This window comes from Dipodomys spectabilis, unplaced genomic scaffold (genome assembly GCF_019054845.1).
Source record: "Dipodomys spectabilis isolate Male_0828 unplaced genomic scaffold, ASM1905484v1 ptg000019l, whole genome shotgun sequence".
Taxonomy (NCBI): Eukaryota; Metazoa; Chordata; class Mammalia; order Rodentia; family Heteromyidae; genus Dipodomys; species Dipodomys spectabilis.
In genome coordinates this window covers 26,103,212-26,121,386 of record NW_024870696.1, presented here as the reverse complement: position 1 = coordinate 26,121,386, position 18,175 = coordinate 26,103,212, and the positions used below count along the sequence as shown (strand labels likewise).

At 45.2% G+C, this 18,175-nt stretch overlaps 1 protein-coding gene across 1 annotated transcript in view; it reads left to right on the top strand.

Moving 5' to 3' along the window:
• Positions 1-16,978, top strand: part of Sele (selectin E) — a 30,389-nt gene extending 13,411 nt beyond the window's left edge. The window contains exons 10-18 of the mRNA XM_042674294.1: positions 550-784; positions 1,563-1,709; positions 2,731-2,827; positions 4,094-4,480; positions 5,860-5,967; positions 7,909-8,094; positions 9,675-9,803; positions 13,464-13,482; positions 16,589-16,978. Coding sequence (XP_042530228.1) covers positions 550-784; positions 1,563-1,709; positions 2,731-2,827; positions 4,094-4,480; positions 5,860-5,967; positions 7,909-8,094; positions 9,675-9,803; positions 13,464-13,482; positions 16,589-16,607 — 1,327 coding nt within the window. The 3' untranslated portion in view covers positions 16,608-16,978. The remainder of the gene's footprint in view (positions 1-549; positions 785-1,562; positions 1,710-2,730; positions 2,828-4,093; positions 4,481-5,859; positions 5,968-7,908; positions 8,095-9,674; positions 9,804-13,463; positions 13,483-16,588) is intronic.
• Positions 16,979-18,175: the final 1,197 nt, after the last annotated feature.

The window sequence follows — 18,175 nt, the reverse complement described above, 5'->3', positions numbered from 1 at the left end:
TCAGTTCAGAAACCAGTATGTCTTCATAGCAACTTCTTTAACCTCTCTGAGACTCCTTAACATGGGAGTAATAGTTTGTATAGCACAGTGCTATTACTAAGATTGAATAGGTCATTTATAAGAGGTACTAAGCTCTACAGCGTTCATTATTTTGTAGTTTTCTATATTCGTATTTACACGCACATAGTAGCAATATAAAGTATAAAATATTGTACATTATATTATAAATATATGTTTACATATTGCATATACATATACAATTAAGTACAGTATGATGTTTGTAATACACTCATAATTTTACATTGTTTACAACTATATATTTAGATAAAATATTTATATATGGATATTTTACCAGTTTTATATTTTTACAATGCGAATACTATCGTGTCAGTGGCCTGGTTTCTTTTACTTCTATTATTATTCTTAGGTAATGATTTGAGACCCAGCTTCCTGTGAAATCTTATTTCCTTCACATTCCTTGGAGTCCCGAAATGTTCCTGGGACAGAAGCTGGACTTCCTCCACTATTATTACCTTCGTGTGTTTGTAGGAAGGGGTTCAGCTCAACCCGCCGGATCATGAGGATTCTCCAGCCCCCACCCCGGTCTCTCCGACGCTCCAGTGCTGGGCCGGCCTTGGCCTCTCTCCGCTCCCCGCCTCCCCTCAGGGCACGCTGGTACCAGGTTTCCACTAGAGGGCGGTCAAAGAAAGAGGGAGGAGGAAAAAGCAGCCTGGCTGGCTGGCCAGCAACACTGGATTTGGCCATCTTGGTCCATTTGTGTCAAGTACAACCTTCTAATCTGTGGAATGATCAAGGATCCCTTTCATGTGCAGATGGGAGTTAGCCTGGTGTTTGGGGCGGGGAGAAAGAAGGGCTAGGGGAGAAGGAGGGTTAGAAAGGAGAGATTGGGAGAGAGGGATGGAGGGAGAGAGAGAAGGAGAGAGAGAGGGAGAGAGAGAGGGAGAGAGAGAGAGAGGGAGGGAGATGGAGAGGGAGGGAGAGGGGGGGAGAGGGAGATGGAGAGAGAGAGGGAGAGAGAGGGAGAAGAGAAAGAAGGGCTAGGGGAGAAGGAGGGTTAGAAAGGAGAGATTGGGAGAGAGGGAAGGAGGGAGAGAGGGAGAGGAAGAAAGAGAGGGAGAGGGAGAAAGAGGGGAGAGGGAGAGAGAGGGAGAAGGAGAGAGAGGGAGAGAGAGGGAGAGGGAGGGAGAGAGAGAGGGAGAGGGAGACAGGGAGGAGAAAGAAGGGCTAGGGGAGAAGGTTAAAAAGGAGAGATTGGGAGAGAGGGAAGGAGGGAGAGAGCTGAGAAAAAGGAGTGGCTACAGCAAGAGAAGAGAGAGAAGAAGAGAGATGAGAAGGAGAAGAGAAAGAGGGGGGAGATGGGAGGGAGGAAGGGAGGGAGGGAGGGAGGGAGGGAGGGAATAACCTCAGCACAAGATGCTTCAGTGAGCAGCTGGTTTTTCCTCGGGGAGGTGGTGGAGGTCGCTGTAGGAAAGGGGTGGGGAAAGAGGAGGGGGAAGAGGCAGAAGATGGGGAGGAGGGAGGCTGGGTCAGAGAAATGAAAGGGGGTGAGCCCTGCTGGTGCCGCCCTGCCACCCGCCACCCTGCTGCCCGCAGCCAACTCTTGCACAAGGACCCGAGGCTCCCAGGCCCAGGAGAGCCGCGCGCCGCAGAGGAAGAGAGGAGAGGAGAGGAGCACCAGAGAAGCCATGGTGAGCCTTGCAGCCACACCATTCCCACATCCTCCAGAAGCTTCTCGGGTTGTCCTGGCAGGAGGCAGGCATGGGGGTGGGCAAGCCATCCATTGAGATTTGGGGGTAAAAAAGGATGACAGAACCCCCCAAAATGTGGTCAGAGTTTCAACAAGGGGACCCTAGCATGTCTGCTCGCAGACCTGCCCATTCCTCCCCCTCTGCCCTGTCTCTTGAAGATTCTTGAAGACGCAGCGCTCCAAGGAACACTTTGGCCAGGGCGGCCTGAAAAAAAGTAGAGTTTTAAAAAATGCAGAGAGATCTGTGGTCTCCTCATCCAAGCTCTCGCTTTGTATTCGGCACAAAGACGTCTCCTTTCCCATTTCCTCCTTGGTTACCTCTGCTTTTAGGCATTTGAGGCATATTGACTCACCAGGGTCAGTGTGAAGAGACGGTGCTAAATGAGAATAGCGCTAGTGTGTGAAGCATCAAAGAATGCTTTTTACAGATACCCACCCCGACTATGACATGGTTTAAAAGCTGAGCTGAGGGGCTGGGAAGGTGGCTCAGTGGTAGAGCGCTTGCCTTGCATGCATGAGGCCCTGGGTTCGATTCCTCAGCGCCACATAAGCAGAAAGAAAAAAGCCAGAAGTGGTGCTGTGGCTCAAGTGGTAGAGCGCTAGCCTTGAGCTGAAGAGCTGAGGGACAGCGCCCAGGCCCCACCACCGGACCCCCCCCCCCCCAAAAAAAAATAAATAAATAAAAGCTGAGCTGAAAAGGAGGTATAAAAATGATAGAAATGTAGACTAATACCAGACCAACGATGATGAGCAGCTTGAGACTGAACTATGAAACAAATGGAAGCAGCACTGAGCACCAGCTTGGGAGTCATTTGATGTGATTTTTCGCCCATGTTTGAGAATTCTCTTCCCGGGACAGGCTTCATAGGCATGCATGGTCTAGTCTGAATTGTACGAACACGATCGTCAAAGCGCTGTAAATAGGAGGCTCACTCAAATATCCTTTTGCATTTTCTTTGCAGATATTTGTGTGGAAGCGTCCGGGTGCCGGGCGGGGCTCCCGGGCCCTGTGCGGACTGTGGCTGTGGACAGCGCTCTGCTGCGGTATGCCCTGGTGCTGTGCGTCACCCCTTGTAACTCCTGTTCCTTGTTCTTCCCTCTCCTCTAAGACCATGTGCTTGCAGGGAAAATTGTTAGGTCAGCAGCTGTGAACCACCCCTTCCATGAACGTCCCTTTTCTATTTTTTATCTTTAGTTGGTTCTCAGAAACACATGAACCCTTTCTTTATCTACTACTCCCTGTGTGGCCCAATCCAGATCCTGACAAATCCCCTGGGAGTCTTCATGTCCTGCCGGTTCACGTTCATGACGAGCTATCGCAAGAAGGCTCTCCCAAGTGAAGCCAGTTGTTCAGCATTTTGTTTCCTATGAACGGTTGTTGTGCATAATGTAGCTTCTGCATTTGCAGCGTGAGCTCCACCAGCTGGGCATTGGTGGCTCATGCCAGCTACTCAGCAGGCTGAGAGCTGAGGATCACCGTTCAAAGCCAGCCCAGGCAGGAAAGTCTGTGGGACTCTTTTCTCTAATTAGCCACTCAAAAGTTGGAAGTGGAGCTGTGGCTCAAATGGTAGAGTCCTAGTCTTGACCACAAAAGCTTGAGGAGAGTGCTTAGGCCCTGAGTTCAAACCTAGCATGGATGTGCACACTCATGCGCGCGCGTGCGCACACACACACACACACACACACCACAAAACTAGGGTGTTTACCTTTTGGTGTTTCTTCCATTATGTTGCAAGTGTTATGTCTGAGTTGTAGGCTTCCCATCAACACCTTTGGACAGACTTTCCCGCTTCCTCGCAAGCTTGTGTTTTCAGCTCTGACTGTGCTGCACACTGCGCCGCACATTCCCTGTGTGGCCTCTGTCCTTTTTCTTCTGGGAAGCCAGAATTCCTTTACCCGTCACGCATTTTCTGCATCTCTTCAAAGTACACGCGCTGCTTTATGCACCGAGGGAGACCGACGTGTTAAGTGATTGACAGGCACTCAGAAAATGCAGCATGAATTTCTAAAGTACGCTGGTTAGACTTCACTGGAGAGCATTTTGAGGAAGACACTTTCATGAAAACAAATCTAGAAAAACTATTCAATGGGGGTAAAATAATGCCATGTGGTGAGCCTTCTACATTCAAGCCAGAAGGTCCCGTTCTGCTTCCCATTGGCAAACAACTCCCGCTCCTGAGACAGCCACTTACTCTTTTACTGTGGGGAGAGGGGCTCTTAGTTCCTCTTTGAGCTGGCAGCTCAGCCTGGAGGAGTGGGGGGGGGGGGGGCTCCTGCCAGCTGTCACGTTGTGTCAGTAACGCGATTTATGCTGATGTCTTTCAGATTTCTTGGCATACCATGGGACTGACTGCTGGACTTACCATTATTCTGAAAAACCTATGACCTGGGAAAACGCTAGAAGGTTCTGCCAAGAAACTTACACAGATTTAGTTGCCATACAAAATAAGGCCGAGATTGAGTACCTAGAACGGACCCTGCCCCTCAGCCGATATTACTACTGGATAGGCATCCGGAAGATCAGACAGACATGGACGTGGGTGGGGACCAACAAGTCTCTCACTGAAGAAGCAGAGAACTGGGGGACGGGGGAGCCCAACAACAAGAAATCCAAGGAGGACTGCGTGGAGATCTATATCAAGAGGGAAAGAGACTCAGGAAAGTGGAATGATGATGCCTGCCACAAACGCAAGACAGCCCTGTGCTACACAGGTGGGCAGCGCGGGGGGGGGGGGGGCTCAGGAGGACCTCAGTCAGGACAGTGAGACTCATGCCATGTGAGTGACCGGGTCCTAAAACCCCACAGCTCTAGCCCTCGAAATAAGCTTGAATCGTGCTCATTCTGAGCATTTCTGGTGTGTAAAAAGCCAGTCCTTATCCCCAGCGACTCTGTCCCTCTAGCAAGTGACATCAAGGTGTTAAGGCTAGTAGGTTGGGGGGGGAGAGAAAGTGAGAGAGAGAGAGAGAGAGAGCGAGCGAGCGAGAGAGAGAGAGAGAGTGAGAGAGAGAGAGAGAGAGAGAGAGAGGAGCCATGCACCTGGTGGTGGAGAGGCAGGGAGTTGGTGTTGAGAGTTCGCTCATTGTGAAGTAGAGGCTTAGATGTTGCAGGTTTCAGCTCCTTCTTAATAATTCTGTGCACTACCACATTGCACGATTTTTGTGGTTGATGAAAACTCCTGTAAGTACCATTACAATAATTCCAGCCTAGTTAGGACTTGCCAATCCCTATTTGAGCAATGACGTGGAGTTACTTTGGCTTCTGGAAAATGGCTCTGTGGGGCAGCATGGGCTTTTTAACTCGAGGGCTGCCTTCCTGTAAAGACAGGGAAGGCCAAGCAGAATGCAGAAACGACTGAGGCCAAACCATCACAGAATGCATTATCACACTAAGCACAAGGAACAGCAAAGGTTCTCATGCACGCTCCTGTTTTCCCATATACACCATTACTATCAGCAAGTTCAACCTGAAAGCAAAACAAGGTCTGTAGTTAGTATATTCCACAAATGAAAAAAATAGCATGAAATTTTTACACACACAAAAGATTTGAAATAAAGAAGGTGGCCACAAACTTGTTTTAAACGGGGAGAGAAAAAAAGAAGAGGGCTAAGCTGGGTGCTGGTGGCTCACGCCTGTCATCCTAGCTACTCAAGAGGATTGAGGTTCAAAGCCAGCCTGGGCAGGAAAATTCGTGAGACTGTTATCTCCAATGAACCACCAGAAAACCAGAAGTGGCTCTGTGGCTCAAAGTGGTTGAGTGCTGGCCTTGAGCATAAAAGCCCAGGGACAGCGCCCAGGCCCTGATGGATCAAAAATGGGCTAAGAGTTCTAAAAGGGGTGAATGTAACCAAAGAACATTATATATCTATGTGGAAATCTCAGGGTAAACTCTTCACATGATGGAAATGCTGGGATTATGTAAACGTTTCCTAATTATTAAAATCATCTCAACAAAAAATTATGGATAGGGAAATGACCAGAAACACTACAATATAACTGACAACGGATCATCCCAACAAAAGCATTGTGGAGAGGGGAATGACTAGGAACACGAACACCGGAGTCTACTAATGGTTGTGTTCTGACCTTACAGCTTCCTGCCAGTCCCAGTCATGCAGTGGTCGTGGAGAATGTGTCGAAACCATCAATAACCACACCTGTAACTGTGAGGCGGGGTACTACGGACCCGAGTGCCAGTTTGGTGAGCCGTTTCCTTTCTTTGTTTCTTCTGACAGTGCCACACATTCTATAACCCATGGTAGGAATTGGCTGGGGCAAACTGATACGAGCCACGCTGAGAAATGGGAAGTTTTGACCTGTTAGTTATGCTTTCACCCTGCTGCTCTCTTCCCATGGAGATTTCATAAGTCAGCATGAAGTTTCAATTCATTTCACAAGTTCTTTTTTTTTTTTTTTTTGAGTACCACAAAGAGCAAGGGGTTGAGTTAAAACCCTGTGCAAATGACAATAAAGAATCAGGCATGGAGAGTTGTAAAGTCAGAATGACATGGAGCCATTTACCATTAGGAAGTACGCTTGTTTGCTGACAGGCAGGGGCACACAGGAAAGCACATGGAATGATTCAGACTACAGATCAGAGAAAGAGAACGCATTTATTTGGGCTGGGTGTTTCAGGAGAAGACAAAGCAAATATAGATCTTGCCTTCAAAGGATGTACAGTTAATTAGAGGACATTACCTATGTTCATAATTGAGTTTGAAGGAAAGCAAGACACACTAGAGTATGCTGTAGAGATGAGGGAATGTGGAGGGAGGGAACCTGCCCTTCTCTAGGTTTGGCATTTAAGGCAAATGTCCTAGGAAAAGCACGTGAAAGAGCTCCTCATGAGTCCTGAAGTCATTCAGAACCATGGTGATAGAAATGGAAGGCACCCATTTAAAGTCTTGGACCCGGCCAACCACTACAAGAGATATCAAATCCTTTGAGTGGTGTTAGGCCAGATTTCAAAAGCATGAAGTATCTGGTGCATACAATAGAAAACCAATGCTTTTGTGACAAACAGTGCTTTTGAAGAATAAGGACTTGAGGCTAACATAGATCTAAATGTCAATCAGTTAAGATTTCATACTTCAACATTTAACCTTAGAGCCCTGAATCCCACCTGATACTTATCTCCAGTGTAGAACTCTAGTTTTCAATCTGTGGATCGCTGGTTTTCCCATTTCTCTAGGCACTGTAGCCCTATTTTTGCACTGGGTGGGGAGGGGCCGGAGGTGGTGCTTTCCTTCATCTCATTGTTTTCCGGTTCTCTTTCCACACAAGGAGCATTTCTCCCCTCGGTTCCTTCTTGGATGCTTCTCCAAGCCCATAAAGTAGTTTATTTCTCATCTTCTGTCTTTAGTCTATTGTTCTTCTGATTCTACATCTTGCCCTTGTGAAGGCTCACATAACTGTGAGCTTTTGATGGACAAATCTGTCATTAACAGTGTCCTTTGAGATGTTCTGTCGGTTCTAGCCAGTTCACCTTCTTTTTTCAGAATCTCATTACATGGAGCCAACTTTTACACGGGCACTCTGTCTGTGGTGAACCTCTCTCACCTCCCCCCGCGGTTTTGCAAGGAAATACACTATCAATTCATACACTCACTATTGCTCCAATTACTCTCCTACTTGACAGCCCCGTCGCTGCCCTCTTGATCTTTCTCCCCATTTATTACAGTAGTCTTCAACAAGAACGCCACAACTCATTCTACTGGCAGGCTGATGAACTAAAACATGTCATTTCTGGGTGGCAATTATCCCCTTAATTTGCATCTATCATTTGTCTTAGGGGATAAAATCTAAGTTCATCAAGATCTAGAGTAACGTTTGATAGATAGTAAATCAACGAAAAAGCCAGGTGCTTTGTCTTAGCTCCCATCTTCCTAGCCATGTCTTGCATCTTGCCTTTCCTCCGCTCGCCTTCTAATAATCCCCAAATACTTACCGTTCTCCACCACTCACACTGGCTTTGGATCCCCTTCTCTCTCATTACATATGGCTATCTAGTCATCTTGAAGACATGATTCAGAGACTTTTTTCCAGGACTGTTGTTTTGAATGTGTGCCTATCAAGTGGCAATGCTAGCATTCAAATCCATCAGGTCTTAACGCTTCCAACTCTGTTGCTTTGCTCATTGAAGTGGTCGAGTGTGAGCCTCTGAGCGCCCCAGACCTGGGCACCATGGACTGTGTCCACCCTTTGGGAAACTTCAGCTTCCGCTCCCAGTGTACCTTCCTCTGCACGGAGGGGACAGATCTAATCGGGGCTGAAGAGACCAGCTGTGGACCCCTGGGGAACTGGTCGTCTCTAGAACCAACCTGTCAAGGTGAGCAGCCCCACTTTAGATGGTGTATTGTGATACAATGCCAAGCAGATAAGAGAATGCAGGGAAGAAGTCTGCATCATTTCCTGGAGCTTAATTTAGCTTCACTTGCATTGCACTGTGATGCTTTTCAAAGAGGTTTGTGTTTTTTTTTCATTTTTCATTTCAAATTCATTGATTATGTGATACTAAGGAATTGAACCCAGGGCCTCATGCATGTTAGCAAGCACTCTATCACTGAGCCACCTTCCCAGCCCCAAAGAAGTTTATCCTCATTAAAATGAAAAAGAAACCTCCCAAACAGACAAACAACAAATTCTTCTTGGGCCATCTGACTATGTGAAAGATGATTTATAAAATATAATTTATAGAAAGGTAATTTATAATTTATAGCAATATAGTAGGGATTTTCTGTGTTTTTTTTTGTTTTTCTCAATGTCACGGCATCAATAATAAAGATTTGGTGAACCTCCACTGAATTTTAGATCCTGTCCTCTCAATAACACCCACTTCACGAGCTGCCCTACGTAAGGCCAGCGGTGTCCTTGGGGTGGGGAGCAGAGGTCCTTCCCAGTGGTTTTCTTTGGTATGTTCGCCAAGTCTTCTTTTATTTTTCCTGTCGTGTAAACTCTTAGGAGAATAATAACTACAAAAAATAACTACTACCAAAAATGGAAGAACCGTCTCCAGTTTTTTTTTTACTCACTTAAAATTCAGAGAAACTATCCTTTAGCTGCCAAAATAATTCACACATTGGAGAAAACATGGTTTATCTGTACTTATAAAGTTTTGATCACACTTGCTACATTTATGCGCCTGCTTCACAAGTTTCTATAGTTTGTCTCAAAAGAAATGTCAGCATTCTTTACTGAAACCATAGAGCAAATTTGACCCACTCACTGAATGGAACCAATCTTGGGCCTGCTTCAGAGACAAGATACTTTTCAGGGCAGCTCAGGTAGGCTTTACCATGGATAAACAAGTGGAAATCATCACCGTTCACTGGAAAGAATCAGGAGCAAACTTGCAGGAAACGTGTGCCACTTCCGGCAGAGCTGGGAGTCACCAGGCTGGGGTGAGAGACTGAACGGCCCCCCGGGGCACTGAGCCTTCTCGGCTGGCTCCTCCCCAGCTCAGCCAAACCATCAAGAAAATGAAGTCCGAAAGCATGGTCAGGGGGCATTTCCACAAGTTGGGAATTTCTCAGTTCTTCTTTTCTTTATTCCTGAACTTATATTAAGACTTTTCTAGCTCTTCTCTATGTGTCAGAGTACTAAACACTGAACAAGTCCAGGAGCTAGACACATGGTGACTACCTTTTGCTAAGATCTTTAGACACAGCCCCGAGAACCCCAGCAACCCCAGATCTGAGAGCTGAGATGACGTTTCCAGCACAGGCTGGTGAAGTCTTTGCTGTAGACGAATTGTGGGCTCTCCACGTATAACCAATTTCCCTTGGTCAAACAGGAGATGAGGCATCAAGTCACCTCTTGTTGGGAGACATGAGAAGGAAATAAATCTCTACGGCTAAGGAAATGGTGTTTCTGGTCTCACGCTCTGCACCTCGCTGATTTCTGTTTCAGAGACAGGCCGGAGTTTCTCAGTGACCAAGGAAGGTGGCTATAACCCCCTCTTCATTCCAGTGGCGGTCATGGTCACTGCCTTCTCTGGACTGGCATTTATCATTTGGTTGGCGAGACGACTGAGCAGAGGTATGTGAGTTTAATTTCTTGTGAAAATGAAACAACTTTAAAGCAAAAAAATGAAAAGAAAGAAAACCCACAGGAAACTCGAGCTGCATAGAATCAACGGCAGCAGGTGCCAAGCTTTGTGTTTTATAGATTCCGGTGCCTGCAGACATGTAAATCAGCTCGATAAAACGCCTTCATTAAAAGAGGCCAGACAATGTTTGATTTTCGTTAGGCAAACCTTTTTAAAAATGCCTATTGTCTTTAAGTTACCTTACTAGGGTGATAGCCAAATTAGGCATTCTAATTGTTCTTGGCTTTTAAAAAATTCTGAAAGAGAAGGAAAAACACATAATGTCCATCCTCTACAAGACTATGTGCTGGGCAGGTGCCAGTGGCTCATGCCTGTAATCCTAGCTGAGAAGGCTGAGATCTGAGGATTGTGGTTCAAAGCCAGCCTGGGCAGGGAAGCCCCGGAGTGAAGCTGTGGTTCAAGTGGTAGAGCACTAGCCTTGAGCAACAAAGCTTAGGAACAGTGCTTAGGTTCTGGGTTCAAACCCCAGGATGGACACACACACACACACACACACACACACACACACACACTCACTAGTATAATTTTTCTAAGATATGAACCAAATGTCCACTAAGCTGTTCACAGAATTGCTCTTAAGTACTTGACCTTGTGAAGCGTCAACTACCTGTGCAGTTCCTACATGTAAGAGCAGCGCTGTCCCTGGCAGAAATCCGCAGGCACCCTTCCTGGTAGCTTGTTCCCAAGGCCAAGGGCACCTCGGATACTTGAGGGATGTCTTGGGAAGTTACTTTCCACTACCTAGGTTGGAGATGGAATCCTGCAAAGAACACCCTCTCCTGCCCGCTTCCCCTGAGAGGGTTGGTGCAGCCGCAGCCTTCCGCAGGATTGGATTTTCACTCCCACCTTTGGTCGGACTCAGGAGGCAGACCCATTCGAAGCTGTAGAAGTCACAGATATTGGGCAGCTGTTGTGGGACCCCTGTTTTCAGGAGAAGATGATGGATGACCTCGAAGCTATTGCTAAGCAATCCTTCGGAGCCATCTGCCTGTGGTACCAGTTGATTGTCGTTTAGGTGCCCCTTCCATTAGATTAGCATGTATTTTGTCCACTGACTATGCGGGTCCCCGGCTGTGTGTCCTGGCAACTGCAGGGATGTACTTAGCCTGTCCACAATGAGCTAGCACCGGGGTCTGGTCCTTCATTCTAGCCTGAAAACTGGAAGTGTCAGATTAGCTTTCTAACCAGCCTAGAAAGACCATGGAGAAGCCATTGAAGAGGAGCAAGAACTTTACTAACTGTAACCTAAACACACTGAGCCGTGAAAATGTCTGCCCTGGCTCTGAGAGAACTTCTGTGGCATTTGGATCCCGCCATGATAGAGTACTGGGTTCCTAACAGCAACTTCACTGGTGCGAAAGAGGAATGGCACATCGTTCTTGCCATTGATTTACCTTTCTTTCCCTTGAGACTTTAAGGCTGGAACCCAACTTTCCTTGGATGATTATGGCAGAATTCAGGGGGTGGAGAGCAAAGTGGGTGATCGCATATTAATTACACATGGGGATAAGCTATCGCAATAACGTCAAGGATTTGGGGGCTGAAAGTCAGCTTAATAAGGAAGATATTTATCCCAGATTCATACCCTTCAATAAATAGTCATAGCACCAAAAGACAGAATGGAAGTCACATGTATTTAGAGAAGTCTCACGGGTGAAGGCTGTTTGATAAGCAGTGTAAGAAAAGAAGTAAGGTTGTTTTTAGTTTTTTTTTTTAGCCTTGGAGTCATTTCTGTACAAGATCTCAAACTGATAAGTTGAGAACCCATGCCCCTACTGTGGGAATCAGTGTGGGGCAAACAGGAAACAGATAACGGGCATGTAGGCTATTTACAGTTATGCCAGCAATGAGAACACACTCCCCAAGATCACCAACTGTGGCAGGAAAGCTGGGGTCACATGAAAGCCACATTTAAATCGTCTACCAATATTTCCAACTTGCAAGCGATTGGCCTTGTGTTCTAACACTTTTAGTTGTACTTGGTTCTTAAACACAGGAACAATATCTTTTTTTTTTCTATAGACACAATGTCAGAAATGATCCTAGGGCCCAGGCTGTACTCCTACTGGGTTAGTTGATGCGTTTACAAAGATAAAGGGAAAAGTAATAAACCTGTAAATACACATATACCTCTGTTCTGAGAATTTGATCTTACTTTTTGCTGCTGATCCAGGCTTGAACTCAGGGCCTGGGTGCTGCTGCCCTTGAGTTTTTTTTTTCTTTCTGTTTTTTTTTTTTGTTTTTGTTCTACTACTTGAGCCACAGCTCCATTTCCAGCTCTCTCTCTCTCTCTCTCTCTCTCTCTCTCTCTCTTTTTCTCTCTCTCTCTCTGTAATTAATTAGAGATGAGTCCCATGGACTTGCCTGCCTGGGCTGTTTTCGCACCAAGATCCTCCTATCTCAGCCTCCCGAGTAACTAGCATTATAGGTCTGAGCTAATTGGGGCTCAGCTGTTCTGAGAATTGTCCAGAAAGCTGGAGAAAGGGAGCAGGTGACATTTTAGCGCATGATGGCCCTGATCTTTTATTAGATGAATCCTTGGAACCTGGCTCTAGGGCACCTATCCCAGCAATCTTCATATCAGACATCAACTCCCTTCTCCCAGGCTAGGAATAAGGGAGAGTTCCAGAAACACATTCCCCTGGTCATCGGCTCCACCAAAACCACTTTGTATTCCAGAACCATCTTTCTCTGAGTAGTCACTAACATTGGGTCTGTTTGGTAAAAGAGTCAAACAGCATGTACCCTAGACGCTCTTGTCTTCAGAGTCAGAAAATTAGCTCCCCACCCCTTTGGTTAGAGGAATTTTCCACTTGAACCAACATATAGGGTAGAAGAAGGCATGAAACTGAACATATGCCCCCTTGGTTCCCTTTTCTTCAAGAAGAAACCTCCTCAGTAGGAACAGAGTTTTGCTTATACATTATTATGGGTTTCATTGTCCCTAAAAGAAAAACAATGTTTCTGTGAAGATAAACTTGACTCTTCTGGGGTCTCAGCTTATGCCACCAGCAGGCAGAATTTTGGCTGAAAGATTTTACACAGTAATTTCTAACACTAAAGGATTAAAACGGAAATTGGGTACAAGGTCTAGGCTCTGGCCTACAAACTTTGAAATACATTTCCTTTTGTCAACCCAGTAAGGAAGATGGAATTGCTATCACCTTTAGCAGAGGAAGAAATTGTAGTTTACAGAAGAGAAGCAACTAGTTCAAAGACAGGTCCCAGCCTCCAGGTGCCCAAACAGGGCTTTCATCCGAGTGGAAAGTTCAACGTTCAGCCACGGAAATAATTCTTTCTACTTCAAGAGCTTTTCCTGCTTTTATTCTTCTTTTATGTTGCTTTCCTATAGACCCCAATTCTCCAGCTCATTTCAAAAAGGATGTAAATTCACAAAATCCATTCAAAATGATAACTTCATCTAAAAAGCCAGAAACAGTCAACTTTTAGGGGCCACCTCTGGTCCTCTTACATACCTAACACATGCATATTTCAAAAGACAGATGGGTGGGTAGAAACCTCCTTTCTCCCTTACATCAAGATGAAATTGCCTGCTTTCCACTAATTGCATTTTTCGTTTGTATTTTTAGGCAAGAAATCTCAGGAAAGGTAAGTTTTGCCAGTGAGGCATTTCCATGTGTCGATTCTTTCTCTACTTTCCTTAATATGCTTCCTGTTATAGCTTAATCCCAAAGTAGATGCAATTAATTAATTTTACAAAGGGGGGGTTCATCGAAGAAAAGTATCCAGGTACAGTAATAAGTCCCTTGCCTCCCTTAAACTATTTTTTGTACTAGTGGAGCTAAATAGATGAATATATGAGTAATAATCTGTTAGGAAAGATCAGTTAGCCAGAAGGGAAGTTTTACTGATTATCCTCAAAATTCCTTTTCAGTTTTTATTAGCATATATCATATGTACAAGGGGGAGGTTTTATTATGACAGTTCCATACCTGGGTGCAATGTATTTCAATCAATATGTTCATATACTTTCTTTGAGGGTTCAAAGCATTCTGTTATATTATTTCTTGGCCTGGCTGAAAATACCTCCAGGACCTATACATATGAATCAAGGAGTATTTAATTCCACAAGAATCTACTGAGAATGTACCCCAGACACGAAGAATGAATCCCTCAATGCCTAATGCAAAAGGGTAAATGACTCCTACTCTGCTTCAGCAGCATGGAAACGGGGGCACGCATGATTTCCAGATACCACTTCCACCAAAAAGGCACTTAAAAAAAAAGCTTGGCCTTGAAACCCAGATTCTTTCGTTGGCGTAATAATGCAGACTAGCCAGATGGAATGCAGACACAGGAAAGTACCTGATCCACCTGACAGAAGTGAACGTGGGAAAATAGTTCAGTTTTGTGACTCGCTTTGAAACGTATGGGAGTTTAAGTAAAAAGAACTATGGAGACGACACGTCTTGGGTGGTGTGCTGAGCACCCAGCCAGACAGCTGTGCCCCTTGGAAAGACGTGGGTAGGTGTCTGGAGAGGGCCAGTCTGAGTTCGGACAACATGCTAGCCACGGCTGTCACTGAGAAGATCTCAGTGGAGTGGGCTGAGCTCAGAATGCAGCAGAGAGGGGCTGGGAAGGTGGCTCAGTGGTAGAGCGCTTGCCTTGCATGCATGAGGCCCTGAGTTCAATTCCTCAGCACCACATAAGCAAAAAGAAAAAAAAAACCAAAAAAGAATGCAGCAGAGAAACGGAGGGAGATGAGCCAAGGAAGCCTTCTACTGGCCCCAGGAGAGTACAGTAAGCCTGTCTTACTTATTTATGGGTTTATTATGTGTAGCTGTTTTGGTGGTAAATTTTGTTTTAGTCACATGAAGCCTCAAAAACAAAAGAAAGGTAAATTCCTGCATCACACAGCTCAGTTGCTGCCACGAAGCTCCGAGTCGGTCCCGAGGCGTCACCAGCCAGGTTTCAGTTGTGTGGTACAAGGGAATCAGCAAGGACACGTCTTTAGATGGGAAACAGCGGAAAACCCGCTGAGGCAGAATGTGGCTGTCCTGCGTGCGCGGCCCAGAAGAGAGCGGAAGGGAGCAGGGGCGGGATAGCACTAGAGCCCTTCCATCCCTTCTGCTCTATCTTGCCCTCGTTTGTTACCCCATCTTCTCTTCATAGCACAGATGGCGTCCTTGTAAGAAACGAGTCTGTTTGAGGGGGGGCTGGCCTCCGCATCTCCCTGAAGAAAAACTACAAGATGTAAAGCCTAATTCCCTGCTCTTACCCAGCGAGGGGAGGTTTTCTGGCACTATGTACCCAAAGCTGTTTTCTGCCCACGGGAACTGCACGCTGTCCTTGCTCCAAGGTGGAAGCAGCTCACTTCATCCTTTTAGGTGCCTTGAGGGTGCAGGAAAAGACGGGGTCTGGACGCATATGAACACTAATTTAATAACCATATCGGGCAAACAGCCATAGCATGGCTAGCGGCTCACTGGTGTTTACGCGAATCAGGTTATAGCTGATTACCCATCACCTGTAAGCTGGAGAGCTCAGGGCTCTCGACTCCTAGGATACAGTTCTAAGCCCCAGAAGCCTTCTTCCCAGTTATGTGAATTTTTTGTTTTTGCTGTTTCACACCAAACCATTGTGTTACTGAGGTTACTGAGGAAGGGAGGGGGAGCAGAAATAGAGTATGCTTCTAGAACAAGCCAAGGTAGGATGAAACACTATCACACTAAATTCTATGTGTCAATTTCTGAAGCCCTTGAGCTCGTTTTCATTCCTGTGAGTTTTTGGCTGGTGAATGAATGACTTTTGGGGCATCTGTGGTTTTGATTCTTGCCGGCTATTTTGACTTTTGCAAACTGGTTCTTCTGTTTGTCACCTCATTTGCTTCTACTGTCTAAATTTCACCTGGGTAAAAGTTACACCCAAGATACACAGGAAGATACGATGCCAACCTCAGGGCAGGGCATTCGTGAGATTCTACTTTCAGAAACTTTTTTTAAAGCTCTAAATTGGCAAACAGGTTTGCAGCTGCTACACTGTGGTTTTCCCTGATTGTTCATCACCAGACCAGAGCTATAGAATCTGGTTCTATGTTTGAAAAGTGCTAAGACAAAACAAACTTGATTTTCCTTTGTCCTTTCCAAGAATGAGACAATTGAAACATACAAAAAAAAAAGACATTTTTCATTAAATGAAATTTGTCACTGTCTCACTAAATTATATTCTAGAAGAATTAGGCATTTAGAACTACAATCATTCTTTTCATGAGTTTTGATTTTCTCTGGTTTCACTTTCCACTTGTCTCCTACTGCCTCAGTTTTCCACTGTTCAAAGTCAGTATACAATCTATCTCAAAATCAATAGCTCTGGGAAAAGTGCTGGTCACAGATACTTCACCAACTGTGGCTATGGGCTGAAAATCCCAGGTACCAATCAGACTTTGAAGCAGAGTTTGAATTGAAACTTACATTTTCTCAGTAGTAGAACATGCAAATAAATGTAAGAAGGGCCACTGCAGGACCCTCTTCCCTTTTGCCTTAGAATGTTTTGCTTCCTGTCCAAAATTCCCAGGAGAACACATTCCCTTGCTTCTAACATGTTATTTTTCTTACTAACACTTTAAGCTTGCAATTTGCTCCATTATCACCTTTGGGAAAATGCCTACTTTTACTGCTCACAGTTTTCATGTTTGCAAACTTCAATTGTTTTTGAGCTCCTGGGCTTAATTTGCAATCTCTTGCTTTTCTTTTAGGATGGATGACCCATACTAGTCTGTCCATGGTGAAGGAAAATTCTTAAGCTACTAGAAAAATCACTGGGAAATGACTTCAAATCTTTCCACGATATCTTGTGAAGAGAAAGTGTTTCCTTCTGCGCACTTGGGACGATTTCTTCATGACGAACAGCCCCTTCTGCTCCCCTTTGGACCTTAATTCATTCTCCTACTCACAACCCACAGTTGATGTTACATAGCTCTGTTTTTCATCATCTTTTCTAGGGAGAAACAAATGAGACCAGACTAGAAAGGGGGGGGAAAGATTTCTATGGAATATAAAGATGTCTAACTTTGCTCTTTCCTATTTCTTATTTCAAGTGCCATTTCAATAATGTATTCGATAATAAAGGTTATTATGATCCTGTATATAACATGACATTGCTTTATTCAGTGAAATAAATGTAGTTCCCCCCCCCCCCCCCAACTGTGCCTTTCATGCTTCCTTAGCAGAAGATTCTGAAGGTTTTCCCAGAGCTAGAGCAAAAGTAGCTCTCAGGCCTTCTCCTGAGGTTAGACTGAAAGATGTACTGGCTGAAGAGAGAAGCAGGGACGAAGTGCCATAGAACAGCTTTAAATCCAGACCAAAGCTTCTGAAGTTTATGCACTAGTGTCTGGGAAAAACTTGAGCAAGTGAGGACAGGATCACAACAGAATTCGAGATTAGGAATTGGGCAGAAATGGAAGCAGAGACACTCATTCATTAAGGTAACTGTTCAGGCAAGCAGATTCCACTGTGAGACATCGCGAAGCGTTTGCGTCTGACTAGCTGGGGTGGGGGAACGGGGCGTCTCAGGGAGTGGACCAAAGCCCTCAGAAAGGAAAAAACAAAATCAAACAAAAAAATCTGGTTAAATATGGCTTATGCAAATATTCCTTTTTCAAAGATCTTGTAGGAAAGTCCCTCCTTTGTTATTTTTCCTCTGATTGAATTTATCTCCTTTATTCTTTTTTTTTTTTTTTTTGGTCGGTCATGGGGCCTGAACTCTGGGCGCTGTCCCTCAGCTCTTCAGCTCAAGGCTAGCACCTACTGAGCCACAGCGCCACTTCTGGCTTTTTTGCTTATGTGGTGCTAAGGAATCGAACCCAGGGCCTCATGCATGCAAGGCAAGCGCTCTACCACTGAGCCTCCTTCCCAGCCCCTCCTTTATTCTTAATATAGGAGCCACACAAGGATATTTACAAAGCGTTTGTAAATGCAAAGTAGAAAAAAATCTGGGAATGGGAAAAAGCCTCAGCTTGAAAATGCTGTTAGAAATGAGATCAATCCCAACCCATTAAAGGCAAGTAATCTGAATGTAGTTGTAGTCTCTTAAGTGAAATTGTGGTAAGAGACCCTAGGGTAGAAGGCAGGGACCCTCCGAAAACCTCTGTCCATGGGCTCATGCGTGGACTACGTGACTGGTTTCATGTGGATTTAGAGCAAACGGGCAGAATGCATATTTGATGATGGTATGACCTACACAATTATTACATTTACTTCTGGAAAATTCTTTATGAATGTTAGAGAAATCAGCATGTCCTTAGAGACCACATACGCAAAGCAATTGTTTCCAAATCTTCTAC